This window comes from Desmodus rotundus, chromosome 9 (genome assembly GCF_022682495.2).
Source record: "Desmodus rotundus isolate HL8 chromosome 9, HLdesRot8A.1, whole genome shotgun sequence".
NCBI classification, from domain to species: Eukaryota; Metazoa; Chordata; class Mammalia; order Chiroptera; family Phyllostomidae; genus Desmodus; species Desmodus rotundus.
In genome coordinates this window covers 57,302,085-57,323,249 of record NC_071395.1, presented here as the reverse complement: position 1 = coordinate 57,323,249, position 21,165 = coordinate 57,302,085, and the positions used below count along the sequence as shown (strand labels likewise).

The following is a 21,165-nucleotide window of genomic DNA, read 5'->3' as shown; positions in this document are numbered from 1 at the left end:
CCTTCTGCACACGGGCTGACCTCCTGTCCACAAACCTGGGACCAGCAGTCGTGGGCTGGATCCTGCAGCCCAGCCCCACCAGCCCGAGCCCTGCCCTGCTGGCCTTGGGGAATGGGCCTGTTCCCATCCCTGCGCATCCAGATGCTCAGCTCCAGGTTGCCCCGCCCTCGGATTCTGCCCAGGTGAAGAAAGAGGTGCCTGAGAGGCGCTGGGGCCAGGCTCTGGGCCTCAGCCTCATGTGCCCTTAGCCTGTTCAGAGAGGCTGGGACCCCAGGGAAGGCCGCCAGAGAGCCTCCACCTCTCATTTGAGGGGTGGCTCACCCAGCCCTGCTGACTCCTCCAGGCAGGCCTGCACCAGGGCTAGGCTCCCAGCTCCCACATGGGTGTGCCCAGCCATCCCCTGCTGTCATCCTGGTCCTGCTCCCTCCAGCCTTCCACAGGCTCATCCGGCCTCCACCAGGCCCAGCCTTGGGGACAAGGAGTGCCCCTCTGCCCGGCTCGCCTGTGTGCCTGGAGCTGCTGTCCTGTTCGACCTTTCCTCCTTGGAAGCGTGTTCCCTGCTGTGTGTCTGGTCTTCTCAGGCCAGGACGCAGCCAACACTCCTGAACACACCTGCTGCTGACTGTGCGTGGGGAATCTGCACTTGGGCAGACTTGCTGTGCCAGTGCCTGAGCTGGTCTCTGCTTGCAAGCACGGCACTGTGGGCACATGCACCTGACTGCCCAAGAAGCCAGGCTGGGATGCAGCCCTGTGCCTGTGGCTTCTCTGGTCACCTTGCCAGGCACAGGCAGTGGCCCTTCTCCCCCAGCTCAGGTGTCCAGGAAGCCAGGGGGTCAATGCTGTGGGGGGACACCAGAGCAAGGATTAAAGTAACAGATTTGCATATGCGTTTTTATTAATTTTTTCTAAAGATCTTTTATTTATTTATTTTTAAAGAGAGGGGAAGGGAGGGATAAAGAGAGGGAGAGAAAAATCAATGTGTGATTGCCTCTCACACGCCCCCAGACCAGGGACCTGGCCTGCAACCCAGACATGTGCTCTGACTGGGAGTCGAACCAGCAACATTTTGGTTCAAAGGTCCGCGCTCAATCCACTGAACCACACCAGCCAGGGCTGCATATTGATTTTTAAAAGTAAAATCTCTGTGTGCCGAGAATTCAAGAAATACAAACTTTGGTCTCAAGATCAGTGTTTCCTCTATGGCTTAATAACATTTAACTGAAGCACTGGTTTCCATCCTATGCTTCCTGGAGAAGCCAAAGGCGTGGCTGTGCTGCTCTGGGATTTCACTGTCCACCGAGGCCCTGAGCTGCCAGGATGAGCTGCCAGCCACTTGTGTCCCTTGTACACAGCAGGTGGGCCACTGTGGTTGATGCAGCCACCCCTGAAGGCAGCCCCTGATTGTCCTTTGCTCCTGGGACCCCATGCTCCCAGGAGGCTTGCCGGAGGTTGCCAAGGTCACAGGACAGAGGTGAGGTATCTTCCCCAAAGTTCCACTTCTTTGGACAGCAAGCATTTTAAACCACAATGTTATGTTAAAGTAAATTTGGTCATATCCCTGAGTCAAAGCAAAAGTCACATGAATGCCTCAAGATGCACTGGAGATTTGAAAGCAGAGTTGCCCAAACTACTGCCCAAGGGCCAAATCCGGCCCTTCCCCTCCTCTCAGAAATAAACTTTCACTGGTACGCAGCTACAGGCTCACCCAGACGTGGTCCCGCTGACTCTGTGCTGCTGTGGGGAGTGTCTGGGACCTGACTAGGACTGCCATGAAGCTAAAAGCAGTCGCTACCTGGGGCTAATGAAGTATTTGCTCTCAAGCTCTGGTCCTACTCTTGCCCATAGCTACGGCCCCAGCCCTCCAGGGTTCGCAGTTCTGTCTGTTGCCTCGTGCCCTTGCAGGTCCATGTGAAGGGAGCACAGGGCACAGCATGAGGACCAACCAGCTTTGAAGTCAGATGCAGCTGCATTGCCATCCTGGCTTTTACACACCTGGCACAGTGCCTGCCTTACCCTGAACTTGGCTTCCTCAATTTTAAACCTCCCAAATACTCCGAGTGTCACAGCCCCTGGCAAGAGGTGGCCCCAGGACACAAGCTTCCCTTTGCCCCCTTCAGCTCCTCCCAGACCCTGCACCTTGGCAGCCCTTTTCATCAGGGGATCCAACCATTTGGCGTTTCTGAGCCGAAAGAACAAGAGTCGTCTTGGGCCACACATTCAATACACTGTGACACGTAATCACCAAAAAAAAATCCCACAATGTTTTAAGTAAATGTACGATTTTGTGGGGGGCCCCACTCACAGCCATCCTGGGCTGTGGGCCACAGGTTGGGCACCCCGCTCAAGGTAGGGACCTTGCACTTGAGCTGAGCTCCACCCTCTTCCTACTCAGACCCCAGCCCAACCCCACCCGCTCCTCAGCCTTGCCTCCCAATGGGCCTGTGGCATCACTGTGGGGATGCTTTGCAAAGTGATCAGATGAGTGGATCTTAACCACTTCTAGGCAGCAGGGCAGGAGGAGCAGGTTTCTGGGCAGGAGAGCCCTCTGTCCCCCATTACTGCTTGTGTTCTGGAAGAGCCCCGAGCCCCCAGGGCACCTCACTTGCTGAGGGTCACCGCTCCTTCGGCCCAGGAAGAACTCATTAACCCAAGCGCCTTCTGAGTTTCCAGAGCCGAGGCCGTGCCCTCGGACCCCTCTGAGCGTGGAAACAGGTCTCTGTACAGTATGTTCTGAAACAGTGTTTGTTGAATGAATGGTTTCTGTCTGTGCCAGGACTGAGATTTTTTCCTCTTTTCTTTTCTAATTTAATCCAGAAGTTGGCCTGGGCTTCCCAAAGCCTTGCCAGGGTTTGCAAACAACAGAGGCATACCGTCTCCATTTGTCAGCAGCTTGCAGGAATGTTTGAGCCATGTGGTGACTGTGGCCAGGCCACATGGGGCGGGTGACAGGAATGTTTCCTGCTGGTCCTGGGGCAGGCAGGTCTCGTGTACCAGCCGCAGGGAGAGGCAGCCCCAAGTCCTGTTCACATGTCTCTGGCTCTGGTGCCTGGGACAGAGACAAGCATCTCTGACACTGGACACTAACCCTTGATGCCTTCAGTTTCAGGGAATCCAGCTCAGCTTCTGGGCAAGGGGGATACACTTGTGTTTGGGCCTGACCTTCGCACAGCAGGAGAGGGGACAGGACAGGGAGAAGAGGCTCCCTCGTCACACACAGCTCCCCAGCCCTAGGGCCTGTTTGTACCATGGTCCCAGGGCATGCCCGCACTGTTCCTGCACCTCGTGCTTGTCCCCACACGCCACCCAAAAATAGGGCTGGCAGGGTCCATGGTGTGTGAGGCTGCCGCACTGCTTAGAAAAGGTGGTTCTTTCAGATGCTGGTGGGAGCCAGGCAGGAGGCTGGGCCAGGGGCCAGGGCAGCTGCGGGCAGTGTGGAGTGTCAAAGGTGCGGTGGCCGAGACACTGTGCCCCGCAGCACCCCCGCCCCGAACCCACTCACCGTGGTCATGTGGGAGTAAGCAGGCCCCATGTTGCCGGATCTTTTTTTCCATGAGGAGCTGGAAGTCCAATTTTTATAGGAAATCAAATTATTTTTTAATGTCAGCAAATTGAAATGAAGACCTCACACAGCACAAGGGAACCAGAGTACAGCCACAGGCAAGTACTGGCCCGTCAGTGGGGGTGGAAGGGGTTGTTCCTCCTGGCCTGGGCAAAAGGGGGTCTTTGCCTGCCCGCAGTGTGCTGGGATGGGGCAGTTGTTCCACCCCTGGGGCTGTTCTGAGCATGACTGGAGTTAGACAACAGAAAAGTGCTCACTGCAGTGCTGGGCTCATGGAGGATGTCCAACAGATTTGAGCTATCCCTGGTCACCTGTTAGTGTATTGGGCACCCCGGACCCCTGGTGTAAACTGGCCACTTTTGGGGTTCTGGGTATAGAGATGAGCTGTCATGTCCCTGCACTCAGAGGGCTCGGAGCCCGGGAGGATCGGGGAGCAGGGCAGGATCAAGTACTCACACCTTGGTTAACACGCGGATTAATCACAAAGATACAGGGCCCTGTGGCAGACCTGGGAAGGGTGCCCCTAATGCAGAGGCAGGGCTCGCTGGGAGGCCCCTGAAGTGTGCTAGTGCTACTGCAGGGACAGAGCAGCCTATGCGAACACCCAGTGGCATCTCCATAGCACAGTGCCCAGCGGGCCTCTGGAGGGCAGGGTGCTGGGGGTAAGGCAGCACATGAGGTCGGCACAGCCTCCTGTGTCAGACCAGGGGGCCCAGGACCCACTGTGGTATTTACACGAGCGGAAGGCCGAGGCTGTTTTGGGGTCTTGAAAGAGAAACGCCTGTATTCGGGAGTTTGGGGCTCATGTCTTCTGGCATCAGAAATGCCTCTGCACAGGGCCTGAGGCAGCTGAGTGCTCACGGGCTGGCCCCATGTGGGGAGGAGCTTGGAAGCTGTCTCTAAGTGGCCCCAGTGGCCCTGTGAGGCTCCTGTCCCTGAGTAGGGTCAGCAAAGCTCAGAGAGGGTGATGGCGTGACTCAGGCGAGAAAGACAGGATTTCTGTGCCTGTGAAAAGGCAGACCCCCCTCAGGGACCCAGCCCAGGTGACATCCTGTCCCCACTCTTCCAGCTGAAGAGAGAGTACTCCTGAACCCCTGGGGAACCCCTGTCCCCTAGGGAACCCCTCAGGTGTGTTCTCGCCTCAGCCTGTCTGACTCCCAACAGCACTTAAGGACACTTGCCTACCCCCAGCTCTGCTTTCTGTTTAGTTCTGTGACTCCTGGTTTTTCCCCTTGGCCTCTCTGTCCACAATGTCTTCTTAGTCTCTCTAAGGTTCACTCACCCACTCCGTCCCTCATTCACTTAGCATGTGTCTGAGGCGCCTACAGAGCGCCTGCCACGAGCTGGACGGTACGTAGGTGCTGGGAGGGTGGTGGACAGTGAGGCTGGGGTCCTGCCTGCATGGAGCCCATTCCAGTTGTTTTGGGATTGACACCAGTGATGATGAGGAAGATGGAGATGGTTCTGAGGGGTGTACCACGCTATCCTTACCTCTGCCTCTACCTCCACCTCTACCTCCTTCCACTTCCCCACAACCCTGCCCCCTGGGGGAGGCCTCCTGACAGCTGACAAGGATGCTCAGCCTCCCTGGGGGAGCTGATGGCTATTGTGGGAGTCCCTGTGAACCAGGAGGGCCAGGCAGCAGACCTCCTCAGTGACAGCTGGAGGCAGCTGCAGAGCTTGTGCAGTGCAGACTCTAGCAGGAGGTGACGGCTGAGCCAGAACAGCAGGGAATGTGTCACAGCATGGGGCTGTGGTCTGGTCTTGTGTGGCTGTCACTCCTCCTGCACCTGGTGCCAAGGTGCAATCCAGCAACCCTGCGGTCCTGCTCCCTGCCAGGGGCCCTTGCCAGTGTGTCTCAGAGGGGTTAGGGGTTCACACAAGGCAATGCACATTCAGTGTGAGGCTCCAGGGCTGCACCTATCTGATGTACATGTTCAGTATCTGGCCAACGGCCTAGCACATAGTAGGTGTTGATTAAACATCTTTTGAATAAGTAAGTGAGTAAATGAAGCCCCATAAAGCGGTTATGGTCCCAGAGACTCCCAGGAAGAAATAAACTCCACCTCTGCATGGAGCTGAGTCCCAGGCACCTCAGGGGTGCCCTGGGGCTTCCCCTCCCACTCTCAGGGCTTCTCTCCATCGCAGAGGCTGGAGGTTTGGAGATCGGCCCCAGGGGCTGACGGCTGTAACTGCAGCAGGTTTCCTACGTTGCTTTCCAGAGCCTTTGCCCCGATTCCCACTCGTGCTCATGTGAGCAAGTTTCTCAATCTTTCCAAGCCTCGGTTTCCCCAATGGTGAAACGGGTATAATGATGCTCCCTGGCAGGGTGTAGGAGGTGACAGTTAAGGACGTGAGACCTAGCACAGACCTTGAAAGGTCAGAGCTGACCGGTGAAGTGCTACCGTCATTCCTTTGTGTGTGTGACATCTGCCCAGCAGCTGATGTCCTCGAGAAGCTTGGCTCCTGTGGGGACACACTTGCCTGCCTGAGGTAGGGCACAGAAAGGACAAGGGCCCTAGCAACCCTGCAGCAGCGCCCTCTGCCGGGCTGGGGAGGAGGTCTCGGGGTGGGGAGGTGGTAAGCCTCCAGCTGGCTCCCACAGCAGCACCGCTGCCATTCTAGGCAGAGGGCATCATGCCCTCAGCAGGTTCCTGGGTGGGAAGCATGGGGTGGGGCAGGCTCAGGGATTCAGGACAGGGAGGCCTCTGAAGGACCAAAGCTGGCCAGCAGGGGTGGCTGGTGAGGCACTTGGGAGCCAGCCAGGAACTGGGCTCTGAGGAGGCTCCCAGCCGGGGGAGCACAGGTCTGGTGAATGGAGGGGTAGGTGGCAATTCAACAAATGAGGATATGAGATCACTGGCCCTGTGGAGAGAGTGGCCTGGAGGGAGCAGCGTCTGTGTTAGCATCGTGGCCCCCGAGACTGTTCCTGCCTCCCCACCTCCCTGCTCAGAACACACAGCCTGTGGGGACAGGCAGTCCTGAGACCCCTCCCCATGGTAGCCTGGCTCTGGGGTCTATAGGCTCCCCATGGCCCTTCAGACCCAGAGTGATCTGCGGGGCACTCGTGCCCCCTCCCTCAGGTCTGGGCTCCCATCTCCTCTGCATCTGTCCCCTGCGCCATGCTTCCCGTGCCTGTTTTGAGCTGGGGAGTGGTAGGTGGGGAGCGGGGGTTGGGGGCTGCTCAGGAGGACGGATCCCATGCCACTGTGCTCACCACTCGCTCTCACTCCCAGCAGGGCTGAGGTCCCCGCAGGGCCCAGCCAGAGAGCAGCAGGCAGGGCTACCTGAGGCTCCCGAGTACCCCTGGGAGCCTTCACCCTGGAGCCTCCCGCCTGTGCAGAGCATAGGTGGCAGTCAGAGCTGGCCTGGCTTCTTCAGTCTTTTCTGGGTGGACACCTGCTGGGCAGGGTCTCTCCTTTTTTTCTCACCACTTGGGGACTCTGGTACCCTAGAGGCCATGGGGAGGCTGGCCTGACTCCTCATCATCTTCGCTGGGGTCATGGGGGGCAGGTCTGGCTTCAGGCTCTTCACCTGGGCTGCTCAGGTGCACTGGGCCCTGGCTAGTCCAGGTCGGGTCCAATGCCATACGATCTGTCCACTCTGCAGCCACTCCCAGTCCCAGGCCTTCAACATCCGCCCTGCCCATATAGCTGGCGCATCTGGAGCCCACATACCCCTCTGGGCCTGGGAGCCAGGCTGCTCCTGGGCCTGTTCACTGGTCTCACTCCTCTTAGCACCACTCTGGATGTGGATTCTGCTCGTGCTGTGTGGCCTCAGCTTAGGGTCCGGGTGGGAAGCAGGGCCCATAGTCCTTGGATCTGTTTGACCTTAAAGGGATGAGGGAACCACAGCAAGGGTGGGGGCCACAACCCTGGACCTGACTTCCCACTCTGCTCAGCTCCCTCCCCTCCCCTTCTCAGTCAACCAGGGCACGTCTGCTCCCCTGTCCCTGTCCCTGGGGCTTCCCAGGTGCCATGGTGCTGTCCTGGTGATACGTGCAGCCCTCTCTCTCTCCTTGGATGGAAGTGGTGGCGGAATGGCAGAAGAATATGAACTACAGGAGGAATGAACATCACTGTGGTGACGTGTTGTGTGACATGGCTGTGCCCTGTTGGACTCGGGTCAGAGATCACACCTCAGGGCTGGAGCTTGCACCCCACAAGCTCTGAGGCTGGTGGGGGAGGGGAAGGTGGCTGTGGCCTCCCTGAAGCCCTGCTTGTGAGGGGACCCAGGGCTGGGCTCAGGCTCTGTGGCTGGGGCACCGGGCTTACAGCTGCACAGGGCAGGAGAGAGCTCTTGCACAGAGAAGGGCAGCTTTGCATTGTCACACAGAGCCAGTCCCAGTTCGGTGTCTAGTCCAGAGCAGAAACTTGGCCGTGTCTTTTAATAAGCAAAAGTGCATTACAACGTATTTTCCCAAACAAGAGAGTTCTTGGCCGCCATCCATGAAAGAAGGGCTGCCACGGTGAACATTTCCCCCCCAGGTTTCAAAGATTCTTGGAGCAATTTCTCAGACCGGGCTCAAGGACTTTGTTCCAGCCTGCCGGCCCGTTGCAGCCAGGCTGAGGAGAGTAGCTGCCCAGCACTCAGGCCTCAGGGTGGGTTCAAGGCACTGGGCCCTCACCTGAGGTCTAGGTCACTGCAGGGCCTTAGGGGACTGCTGCTGTCACACACTTTGCCCATTTCCTATTGGTCCATGTCTCCAAAGTTACCCTCTCCTTCATTTATGTAAAACTCTTCACTGACCACCTACTGTGTGCTGGACACTGCTGAGGACACAGCAGTGAGCAAGGAGGAGAGGTACCTCCTGTTTCAAGTAATTGTCAAGTCTGGGAGCAGCTCCTTCAATGAGTGTTCTAGGTGCTTTGAGCAGGGGACAGTGATGCGGGGGGAAAACATAACAGCCAGAGGGCAAAGCAAGTGCAAAGGCCCTGGAGTAGGGAGGGTTCCCTGTGCTGGGAGCCCAGGTCTGGCCAGGCCCACCTGACAAGAAGCAGCTGGGTTTTGACTTTATCCCAGTTGCAGTGGGAGGGCTTTGGGGTAGGGGTAGGAGGTTAAGCAGGGCAGTAACTGCCCCCTCCTTTGAAATGCATTTATTACTTGGACTTTGTTTCTTTGAATGCTCTTCAGATATTTTAAGAATCCAGGGGCTAGAGGGGAGAAGAGGGAATTCCAGGCACGAGCCTTTGCACAAGCATCCAGAGAGCTGCCAGGTTTCAGGAAGGCGGAGCTGTGGGGCTGAGGGCTTTTGGAAGAAAGTAGTGGAAGTGGATCACAGAGAAGCCAGCCAGGCCTGCCCAGAAGGAGCTGAAGGGCCTGCTTCTGGGGTGCTGGGGAGCCCTTGAGGGTCTCGGGCAGAGGAAAGAGGTCAGATCTGCTCCAAGTGGTGACTGAGTCATGAAGAGTGGTGTGTGGGGGGTGAGCGGTCAGGGGCCTGCCACCTCCTGCCCACCTGGGAAGTGAGCTCTGGTACAGGGAGCAGGAAGATGTGAAGGAAGCCTCGGGAAGCCCCCCTCTGCCTTTGGTGGCTCTTTTTGCCATGTCTGTCGGCATTCTGCTCAGCAGAAATGTTGTGCCTGAGTCCCTATCAAGGATGAGACTGTTTCACTGGGAATTTCACCCATTGTTCCCAGTGGCTCTCACACCCACGTGGGCGCCACAGGCTTCCTGCTTCACAGTTTCATACGAGCAGCATCCCGTGGCGAGAGGGAGGCAACCGGGAGGTTCACAGACCCCTGGAAAGCTTGCATGGCCCTGGGGACAGACAGGGCCACTCCTCAAGCCAGCAGAGGACTAGGGCAGAGGGGCCCTCTGCTCAGCACTGTGTAGTGGCTGGGAGCCAGCACCACAGAGAGATCTCTTCACCAGGTGGGGTCTCTGCCACACCACACTCTGCCCAGGCCAGTGGTCCCCATGGGGGTCCTGTCTCTGGCCTACCCTGTAGGCCCCTGAGGTCATATGAGATTGAGGGCCATCCTGAAGCCCAGCCACCACCGGGAGGTATGAGTGTCACAGGGCGAGGGCAGAGCATACCAGCTGGAAGCCTGCCCCCAGGGCAGGCATGTCCTGTGTGAAAGGGGCAAAGCCTTCCTACAGTGGTCCACGGTGGCAGGGCAGGGGGAGTCTCGAGAGCAGGCTGGGCTGTTGGCCTTACCGGTGGCCTGGCCTCCGTGCTGGCCTTCTGTGGGCACTATAGACATGCCTATCTAGTTCCTCAGCAGCCCAGAACGCCCAGCTGATGTCCAAGGTCAGAGTCAGGGCACCCAGCTCAGCTGATGGGAGCCGGCAAGTATTGAGCAGCCTTACAGACAGGGCCTCCCAGCCTGGGCCTTGGTGCAGCAGCCTTCCTCCCAGGACCCTGGCGGCCGCACCCCAGCCCCATAGGATGCGGACCTCCGCCCCCAGGAGCTTCAAACCGAGCAGGGCATCCCTGGGGTTCTGGTCACCTCCTACTCTGAGTCAGGAGTCAGGGTCAGACCTGCCCAGTGTCCAAGGACACAAGACCCCTACCTGAGGTGACAGCAGCCACTCTCAGGCCCAGTTGCAGGGCCAGGAGGACCCTGGACCCCAATGGACAGGGTCTGTCAAGGCCAGGAACTGGGAAAGGGAGCAGCCTCAGCTTCTCCTCGCTGATGTGGGGCTAACCACCCCTCCTTACAGGGCTGTCAAGAGCATGAAATGAGGTAATTCTGGACACTCATCCCTGAGTCCCGTCCAGGTAACAAGGCAGGCTTCCTGCTTTCCAGAAGGTTGGTGAGCAGGGGCTCTAGGGTCCACCCCAGTGTGTCTCTGAGTGGTGCAGTCAGTATGGGCTTCAGAGTGCTGTCAGGATGTAGAGGGGCCCCAAGCCCCTCGTTTTCTGGGGTGGCTCTGAGACATGACACAGGACCTTTCTCCCTGCCCCACTGACAGAACAAAGGAGGACTGCCTCCCGTTGTCATCTAGGGGCAGGGCTCAGTCCACTGTGGGGGGCCTCAGGGCTGTGTGGGAAGTGCCCATTCCAATCCAAGCTACTCCTCCTGTCTGCCCTTCTTTTCTCTCACCTCTGCACCCGAGCCCCACACACCCACCTCTCAGCTGCTACAGTGAGCATTCAGTCCCCTCTCCGTAAAGGAGCCAGCATAACCTTACAGACTGAGGTCTCGCAGTCCCTCTCTAGGCCCTGGTGTGGGCCGCTGCCCTTTGAGCAGAGTTGAAAACCTCTCCTGACTGCCCTCAGGGGCCCTCTCCCACCTACCCTCCCAGGACGCCTCCCCCGCTGGCCCCTCCACCAGCAGCACCAGCACCACCCTGAGCCTGGGCATTTGTACGTGCTGCTTCCTCTGGCAGGAGCACCATTGCCTTTGATGGGCTTACCCATTTCCATTTCTCAGCTCTGCAGTGGAAGGCCATGTCCTCAGAGGGCCTTCCCACAGGACACCCACAGGACAGAGTCCCTATTAATGTGCCTTTTGGTCCCCACATTTTCCTCATTAGTGTCATCATGACCATGGAGCTGGTTGTGTTTCTTTCGAGTTTCCCTTTCCACCTCCCAGAAGATGGCCAGCTCCATGCTGGTTCACCGCGGAATCCCGAGTGTAGCACCATGCCAGGCATGCAGAGAGGCTGACAGCTCTGTGCCTGCTGCGGGCCAGGCCATGCAATTCTGGACCCCAGTGGGTGGTTTGGGAGAGAGAGGCCAGGGTGCCTCAGTTTTGGAAGTCCCACTAGAACCTAGGACAGGTCTGTCATTGGTCTGGGGGTGAGTACATGGTGAGATGGACATTTACACAGCAAAGCTCAAACATGGGGAAAACCCAACTTCATTTACTTCTAACTGCAGTTCCCCTCACCACAGCACAGAAGGAAAAGTGTGCCCTGGCCCGTGAGAGGGGCTTAGGCTTTTCCCATCTGAAAGCTGTTATGGGGATGACTCAGGTCAGAACTTGAGCTTGACATCGTGCTGGTCATAGTCAGCTCTGGCCACTCTAACTAAATACCATAGGCTAGGTGGCTTAAACAGCACACAATTGCAGCATGGACTGTGGAGGCTGGAGGTCCAGCTGATTGGTTCCTGGTGAGGGCTCTCATCCTGGCCTGCAGACAGCTGCCTTCTTGCCACATCCTCACATGGGAGAGAGAGAGAGAGAGAAAACTCTCTCTGGCATCTCTTCCTATAAGGGCACTAATCCCACCAGGGGATCCCCACCCTCATGGCCTCATCTAACCCTGATCACCTCCCACCATTACACTGGTGGTCAGGGCTTCAACATATGAATCTGGGGACATAGTTCAGTCCATAGTAGGGCTGTTCATCACTTTTCCCTCCTCCCTCTGCATAGGGATGCATGCATGGTGCAGCCCCCCTGCACACGTCTATTCCAGCCTGGTCTGGGCAGTGGCCCTCCAGGCTGCAGACCTATGGTTTGGGTCCCTCAGAGTTTGTTCTCTGTGCTGCAGACTCCCCTCCTGCTGGCCAGTACCCTAGGGCTCTCTGAGACCCAGCTCTGTCCCCAGCCATCCTGCTCACTGTCCCTGGATCACCTCCCACCCTGACATAGCTGGAAGCTTGGCTACCCTTGCAGGCCTCTTGCGTCTGAAGCTTCTTGTGCCCTCATCGCTGCTCTCTGAAGCCACCCTGAAATGTGAGCCAGTCCCCCAGCGGGAGCAGCAGTTCAAGCTCTCCCTGCCGTCATATCCTCAAAGATCAAGGCCAGTTTTTTCGCCATCCCCAGCCTCTCCCATCCCCCTTCCCACCCCTCCTGCTGTACCCTCCCTGTGCCACTGCCTTCTTTATTTCTGCTCTCGTGACTTTCAGTCAAGCTCTGGGAGCCAAATTGGCCAGTTTTACTGGTAATAGATAAAGTGACTACTTTGAAGACAAAAAACCCCTTGCTCTCTTAAGAAAAACTGGGCTTTAGGGCTATTGTCTTGCTGTGGACTAAAATATCTAGTTTGACCCTCAAAGCTGGGCCAGATCGCCGGTGTTTTAGGGGTGTGCACCCTGCCCCTGAGACCTCAGGGCCTGTGGCAGCCTGACCGAGGGCAGTGACAAGTAGGGCATTTTACCATTTTCACCACATCTCTTCTCACATGGGTGCAGAGTCAGTCCTCAGCAGTTCTGTGCAGTGGGGACTGCCACCTCGTTTCACAGAGAGAAAGCTAAGGCGTGAGTGGGTTTGACAATCAGCCGCCCCTTCCCTGGGGTGGGGCCAGAACAGAATTTGATCTGTCAATACGTGATTTTCCTTGTTAACCCTCAGATTTCCCGAAGGGTCTTTCTACTATGTATAGGTAGCTGTTACCATTGCTCAGACAGAGACTGTGCAAGTTGGGGTTGGGAGCGGGTGCGGCGCTGGCCTGAGACGGCGGGGTGGCTCTGCCCTCACAGGGCACCATCAGCAGCTCAGAGTGCATGCAGCCAGGGGTGCAGACAGTTTATTCCCCTACTCAGTGACAGCCTGAGTGGGTGGATTCTTTCAGGGTTATGAGCACCGGCTGGGAGCTGCTGGGGACACGCAGGTATATGGGACTGCAGCTCACTGTTGTGGGGGACACATAGACCTGGAGAACAATGGACCCAGTGCTCGCTGAGGAGTACATCAGACCTGGGAGGCCCTTCAGAGAGGGAGCGACTGGAGGTCAGGCTGCCTGGAGCAGAGGTTTGCTTAGCCAGTGCAGGAGGTGGCAGCGAGGGGCCACCCCAGGCAGAGCCCTGAGAGTATGTGCTGCGGAGTCTGTGTCAGCTGAACTTGTGGATAACCTGGCTGGCATTTGCACAAGGCCGTGCTGGCTATGCTGTGGGGAATGGGGACCCTCCCCTTTCTTGTGTCGTGACCCCCTTTGGCATCTGGTGAAGCCCATGAACACCTGCTCAGAATAATGTTCTTCAATGCAAAAAATAAAATACGTGAGACTAAGCCAGTGGTAAATTACAAAGGAAGCCAATGACATGAGCTGCAGTGCCAACAGAGCATGGAAAGCACCTCTGTGACTGGGTGATGTCCCTTCTTCACCAACACACTCAGTCAGATCTGGTGCTGGGTCTGCGCAGACCCCCTTCCAAACAGTAACAAGTATGGGTGACTGTGGAGTGATTTCTGCCACTGGTGGTGCCAGCTCTGTCCCTGCCTCTGGAGTGGTCAGCCTCGGGTCACTCTTGAAGGAAAGGCTACGTGCAGTTAGGAGCTGGTGCCAAGAGAAGGGCAGTGTCCAAGGCCAGACTCCGGGTGGAGAGTGCCCGAGCTGGCAGGGGGGTGCCAAGGAGGGGTGGCCATTGTCCCACAGCAGTGGTGGCTGTCAGGCAGGTAGCACGGAGAAGGGAAGGGCTGGGCTGCCAGTGGAGGTGATGCCTGGTGCAAACTGTGGGGATGAGGGATGAGTGTGGGGGCTGGGCAGGTGGTGATGTCATTGGCAAAGAAAGCCAGGGCTCGTCTTTGGGCCTGAGAATCCTGCTGAAGACATCTTCCTGGTCGCCTTTCAGGTCAATGAAATCTACCACGACGAGTCCTTGGGGGCCCACATCAATGTGGTGCTGGTGCGGATAATCCTGCTGAACCACGGGAAGGTGAGTGATCCCAGGCACTGGGGTGCTCTAAAGGGGTCTGCATCTGCCCAAACAGCCCTGCCTCTGCCCCTCCCATGCTTCCTGCAAGACACAGCAAACTTGTAAGCCACCCCCACCTTCCTACTCCACTGGCACCCCTTGTTTTCAAATGTGGGCTTTGTTATTATGCTGGTGTGGTGAGGCTGACAGATCCAGCAGTTACTGCTGTGGGAAACCCAGTTCATTCCTCACAGATCTGGCCACACTGGGCCCTGTGGGGAAACACCGGGACTGGTCAGGGGACAAATGGAAGGAGGGGGCACAGGTGAGAGAGCCTTACTGTGGTCTCTGCAGGGGGCCGTGGGTAAGCAGGAGTGGACTGGCCACTCTGGACAGTTTCGACAGGCTGTGGGCTATGGGGCTGGTGCCAGGCCCCGGGACTGGTCAGGGCAGGGAGTGTGAGATGCTGAGGAAGGAGCTGTTGAGGCTGGACTCCGGATGGCTTGGTTTATATCTCAGAAGCACGCTCCACAGTGAGCTGCTCACTGTTTCTAGGATGTGGCTCACCCTGGGAGGGCAGTTCCTCCAGGGTCAGCAAGGCCCCAGCTGTCAGAACATCTGGAATACCATTACACATGCTCACTTCAACTCCTGCCCATGTCTTTATCCCGTGCCTACCTCCTCCCCAACAGCACAGCCTCCAACCCCACCAGGGCATCTTGCTCTCCCCACCTCCTCCCACCATCAAACTTGGATCCACCTCTCCCAGCAACGAGCACAGGTCAGTGCACATTTTGTTCACCGGAACAGAGGAAGAGAGAGCTCCTACCCCATGATGGGAGGTGGAGGAGAAGGGGGTACCTGGCGAGGAGAGACGTGAGGGAAGAAGATGCCCGAGGTGCCCGCTAGCTGGGACTGAGCGCGTGCCTGTGCCAAGCAGCTCAGAGGAACTGACACATGTACCTCACTCGATGCCAGAACCAATGGGGAGGGCACAGCGCCAATCCCCACTTCACGGGGGCACCGTGGCTTAGCGCAGTGCAGCCCGTGCTCAGCATGGACCAGCGGCCAGAGACATTTGATTCCTGGGAGGTTGGGCTTCCAACCCTCACACCTGAATTCTAGCGTCCATGGTCCACCTCATCGGTGTGCTGAAAATCAAATCGTAATAAAATCAAGCCCCTCAGGTGTGGTCATTATGTGACAAAATTCCGCTGCCCACAGCTTACAGGGCCGCAGTATCAAAATGGCTATGAAGGGCTCATTTGGCGCAGTGACTCCCAGGAACGGGGACCTCAACCCCCTGTGCTCGCTCTGGAAAGTGTGTCTCTGAGGGAGGGGGCAGCCCCAGCCAGAGGCCGACCCTCGCAGATGCTCGAAGAGCATAGGGTTTGCCAGGTCACAGAATAAGCAGGAGCTGGTGGAAACCCAAGCCTTTCTCACGTTACATATTAACAGGCATACAAGTTTTGAATGATATCAGGAATAAAGTTAAATTAGTGGTAACATAATTTCTTCCTTGGCCCACAGAAAGAAGCTGTGCTTTCATTTTGAGGGATCATAGGACGCTCAGAAATGACACAAGCCCTTTAGGTCCTAAAGAAAATTGGGGTGAATGTTTTAGAGCACATGCTGGCCCGTCTCTGTTCTCTGACTCAGCACCCCAAAGCCAGGGGCAGGAGAGGGCTGTGTCAGTTGAAGGTCCAACTCCCTTGAAAACCAAAACCAGCTCTCAGGAAGACAGTGAGCGCTGCAGCCGAGTGTTTGGAGGGCTGAGGAGCACGGCGCCTCTCGAACAGGAGTCAGAGCGCAGGTGCTTCCCAAGAGGAGCCAGGGAGCAGGACCTCAAGGTCACCCAGCAGGCAGCACAGTGAATCCGAGCACAGCCCCACAGACCAAACCGCAGCCTAGGACAGAGGAACCAAGGAAAACATCCAGAAAAAGCAGAAATCAATACACTAGAAACTAGAAAGAAACAATAGAATTGGTCAAGAAGAGAGCCTCAGAAAAGGCAAACCTCATGCATGTGTGATCTGGAAGCAAGAGAGAGGACACCAGACACAAAGGTGTGTCCTTCTGCGGTGACACCAGGGACTTCTGTGGGCAGAAGCAGGAGCGGCGGCACTTGGGCACAGGGCTGCAGGCAAGAGCCCCATGTGGGCCTTCTCCCCACTCACTGTGCAGCCCACTGGGGGCTCGCGGGGGTGGCTGGTGCACATCTTCCCCCACAGGTGGAAGGCTGGGGAGCTGTGCAGGGGCTTGGTCCTGTGTCCAGGCCATGGTGATACACTAAGCACACAGACCTAGGGAAGGGCCGCCAGGGCAGGCCTAGCCCGGCCGCCCAGTCCAGCCTCCGTTTACAGGCAGTGGCCTTTGGAAAGAATGTCCTTTGGGCTTTTCCCCGTCCCCAGTGGAGTAGCCATCAACATGTTCCCTCTTCCCTCTTACTCCTCCTTCTCCCCAGGTCTGGTCCTTTCACTCCTTCCAGTCCCAGCCTGGGACTCCTCCACCAGGACCCCCATGTCTGAGGAATTCTCAGGCCTTCAGAATGAGCTGTGGGTACCTCTTTCTGCCACTGGAGACAAAGAATGGGAAACTTCGGGTCCTGGGGTACAGAGAGAGAAGAACCGCTCTGGGCACCAGGGGCAGATTGCATTTCCCCCAGGTTGCCCCACATTGATTGAAAAGAAAAATCCGGAAGTTGTGCATGGCTCATTGCTCAGCAGTGCTGACAGAGCTTTGGCCCCCAGCTGTCTGTCTCCCTCTCAGTATCAGTCACTCAGCCAGAGCTTCATTATCTGAGCTACTCCTGGCCCTCTCCATGGTCACTTGTCCCTCCCAGAGCTGGTTCTCCTTGCGGTTCTTTTTCCTTAACTGTGGTCACAGGCTGACATTCGGGGAGGACAGTCAAACCCGGGGTGAGGATATCAGGGACTCTGAGGCGGAGATCCTGAGAGATCGAGGCTTTCCTGGGGACGTGGGGATATTTCAAAGTGGACTCGAGAGAAACCTAGAAAACTTCCCAGTGAGTCCCATAACCACAGAGGGAACTCAAGTTCTTCACTGTTTTCAAAGTTATCTTACAATTCCCTCTGAATAGAAAGTCGGATCATCTCCTTGCCAGTGCAGTCTTAATCATTTGCAAGGACTGGCTAAGCAAGGATAATACAAGGCCATGTAAACTGTTTCAGAATGTACACAGATGCTTACAGATGTGAAATCCACCCAGTTTATTTTTGTAGCTAGCGCAGTTCCTACACTCCAGGGCAGTGTGTCCAGGACAAAGCACAGACCTGTGTCCCTTCTACAGATAGGTGTGGGAACCCCGAGGCACAAAGGCACTAACTCAGTGGCCTGAAGGAGAAGCTCCCACCATGATGAGCAGGGTCTGTCCTAGAGGTGTGGGGATGGCTTCCTCTCAGCAAGTCTGTTCATATAACCAGTCACATCCGTTTCCTTGTGACAAATGTCAGCTAACAAATACCTCTCGAAGGGCTTCTGTGAGCCCTGTGCTGTGCTGGGTCAGACGTGTGTCCTGACCTTGGGCTGCTCCAGAGCAGAGGTATGGACAAGGGAGCAATTTTAACAGGAGGTTCAGCAGCTCCCCTGGGGGAAAAGGGGCAGGCAACCCCTCCCAAGGAGGTCAGAGCAGCACCTGCAGAAGTAACTTTCCCACCCCAGGAGGGCAGTGAAAGGTCAGTTCAGGCACAGCAGGAGATGGACAGGGTGAGACAGCAGCTCCTGCAGGAGGAAGGGAGGGCAGCTGAGTCAGACTGGAGGGATGAGGTGGGGGGGGCAGGCTGGGGGTTGGTGAAGGAGCCGCAAGGAGAAAATGGGGCCCCGATTCCCCACCCCGTGGACTTTGCTTCGCTCCCTGGGGTAGTTTCAAGTCTGAGGATGGTATAATCCGATAAGCAGTGTTTTTAAACTTTATTTTTATTTATTCATTTTTAACTTAAGTGCAGTTGGTATATGATATCATGTTAGTTATATTAGTTTCAGGTGTACAAGATAGTGATTCAACATTTTTATACCTTACAGTGTGATCACCCCGCTAATTCTAGCCATCATCTGTCACCATGAAAATGCATCACAGTATCGTTCACTACACCCCTTTTACCGTTTTACCAATTCCCCCTTCCTCCGGGTAACAGTCCCTTTGGTCTCTGTTTGTATGAGTCTGGTTCGGTTCTGTTTGTTTTTAGATTCCTCATATAAGTGAAAGCACAAAACATCTGTCTTTCTGTGTCTGACTAATTTCACTTAGCATAATACAGCAAGGATGTGGGGAAGAGCACTGTTGGTGGGACTGCCAATTGGTGCAGCCGGAATTGAAAACAGTGTGGAGAATTCTCAAAAAACTAAAAATAGAACTACCATGTGGCTCTGGCTTTGGAGGGTGTGGCCGCCACTGGAAGGAGGCTGTGGGGGCTGTGCAGAGACCACGGGCACAGGGACAGGAGGACAGACGGAAGGGCGCTTCAGGGGCCCAACCAGGAGCACTTGGGTGCTAAGTGGTTGATGGTGGAGAGGCCCTGCATCCCTGCCTCAGGACGCAGAGTGGATGGTGCTGCCAGGAGAAGTGAGGGAGAAGGCAGTGGATTCAGCTACACTGGCTGAGTTCACAGTGCCTGGTACATCCCAGCAGGTGGCCAAGGAGAGGCTGGCACTGGGGTCTACAGCTGGAGGGAAGGTCAGTGCTGCTTTTGAAGCCAAGGGGCACGGGGAAGCGAGCCATGTCCAGGGAGCAAGAGTGGGGCAGGCATAGCGCAGAGGAAGAGCCCTGGACACAGCAGGCTGGCTCAGAGCAAGAGGCTGAGAAGGGATCTCTTGTTTTGGGTTTTTTTTTTTTTAATCTGAAAACTAGTAATAAATGGTAACATGACAACCCAAATTTTTTAAAGGCAGAAAAAGAATCCAGTGTCTCTAAACGTGTTGGGCATAGCTAATTCTTAAGGTGTCCATAGATGTTTACACAGGAAAACAGAGGGGTTCCATGGTCAGGTAACTCTGAGAAATGCCTGCAAGACAAAGCGAAACAGGACCACTGACAGCAAATTTCTCAGACTTTACTCTGGACAAGTGGTGGGGAAGCCCTGAGACCTGGGTCGGACACAGAGCTCCTCAGAGTCCTGCAGAACTTGCTGAGGGAAAAGCTGCCCTGGGTGCAATCATGGTAACACTGGCACCAAGAAGAAGCACATGACTTGGTGACCGAGGTCCTGGAAATTCCAGACGAAGTCAAATGACACGAAACCAATGCTGGAAAAGAGCCTATAAAATTAGAAGTGTTTGCTCGTAAATATGTGCCTGGAAAACCCAAAGGAATTATAAGGAATCCATTATAAAGCTTATAATAAAGGACTTCAGCAGCATGGCCAAATGAAAGACAATTATACAAAAATTAGTAATTTCTCTGTGAACCCACAACACTCTGGTAGCAGGGAGAATAAGTAGAGGAAAGTTCCCCTCACAATAGTAACAAAATATAAAATACCTGGAATTGTCCTAACAAGACAACACAGGGCCAATGGGAAGACAATTGCACATTGTTAACGACAGGGAAAAAATAAATGTAAATGAAGGGACATGCGCTGTGCCTTATGGGAAGACTGAGTAGAGATGTGGATTTTTCCCAGATTAATAATTGGGAATTTGATTAAATGATTCTAAGGTTCATCTAGAAACAGGATGGTTGAGAAAGCCTTGAGAGCCAATCAAATAAAAAGGGATTTCCTTCAAACATCTCGTAAAGTGAAAATATTTAAAATCATACTATATTTGTGCATGTATAACAGATTAATTGAATAAAATACATAGCTCTTGAAATGCCCCTGATGTAAGTAGCTTAACATGTGATAAATATAAATAACACAGTTAAGGGTTATAGATAGATATATGATATATAAATTTCATATATAATAAATTAAATATGTCATATAAATGTAAGCCAATAAAACATTATTTAAATCATATAAATCAAGAAAAATGTACTGATTGTCAAGGGCTTCCTGAGCATAACTACAGTAGGAGGAATTGTAAAGGAGAGATACATATATATTTGAATACTTAAAATACAAAACTGATGTCAAAAAACACAATTAAAAGACAAACCATAAACAGGAAAAATATTTGCAATGTGGCAAAAATATCCTAATATATGAAGAACTCTTCTAAATTACAGCAAAAACAGAATTGGCAATGGAAATGAACAGGTAACAGAAGGGAAAATATTTAACTGCTACTAATCACAGAAATAAGAGCACTGAGCATCACACAGCATCCGCTGTGTAGGATGAAGAAGCGGACTTGCTGCTGGTCTGGGTGAGTGAGGTGGTGCGTGCTCCGGCAGGAGGGTGGATGTGTACCCATCTCTAGCAGGAAACGTGACAATAGTTATCACTGCCTTCAGGGCCCTTCCTGATGGCCTCCATTTCCGTGACTGTCCTGAAGCAGTTACCAGAGCTGTGGATGAAGTCTTAGCACAAGTCAGCGGTCCTGGACCCACTTCTAAGTGTGATCAACTGGGAGTGGGGTCTGGCTGGGTCGGCACTGTGCATCCCTGTGGGTGAGTGTCAGCGGCCAGTAGGGCCCATTTCAGGTATGCGAAGGGTAATGGGAAGGGTTCCGGAATATGGTGAGTTGTTCATGTGCTTTTGAAAAGGATATAAGTATGACCCATGGACATGAACTATAGGGGGAGAATGTGGGAGGGAGGGGGTGGGCAGGATGGAGTGGAGTGAAGGGGCGGAAAAGGGACAACTGTAATAGCATAATCAATAAATATATCAAAAAAAAGGATACAAGTTACGGTACAATCTCAATTGTACATACACATAGACTTACAGGAGGGCCTGGAAAGGGCACACTAAAATAAAACAGTAGGTGATAGGCCATGGACTTTCATTTTCTTCTTTGTTGACTTTTCTTAATTTATCACGATAAGCATGCTTCTTTTTATAATAAAACAGTGTATTCTTAACTATGAAAAATAGCTTACACTTTTAAAAAATCATTTTGAAGTGGTTGGGTTCAGATAACCCTGATCAACTGGACAAGACAGCCTGATGCAGTGGCA

The 21,165-nt window shown here is 54.7% G+C and overlaps 1 protein-coding gene across 3 annotated transcripts in view; it reads left to right on the top strand.

Moving 5' to 3' along the window:
* ADAMTS2 (ADAM metallopeptidase with thrombospondin type 1 motif 2) overlaps positions 1 to 21,165 on the top strand; it is a 294,714-nt gene that overhangs the window by 171,526 nt on the left and 102,023 nt on the right. For all 3 annotated transcript variants that reach the window (XM_053910547.2, XM_053910546.2, XM_053910545.1), the window contains exon 5: positions 14,025 to 14,108. In XM_053910547.2, the coding sequence (XP_053766522.1) occupies positions 14,025 to 14,108 (84 nt within the window). The remainder of the gene's footprint in view (positions 1 to 14,024; positions 14,109 to 21,165) is intronic.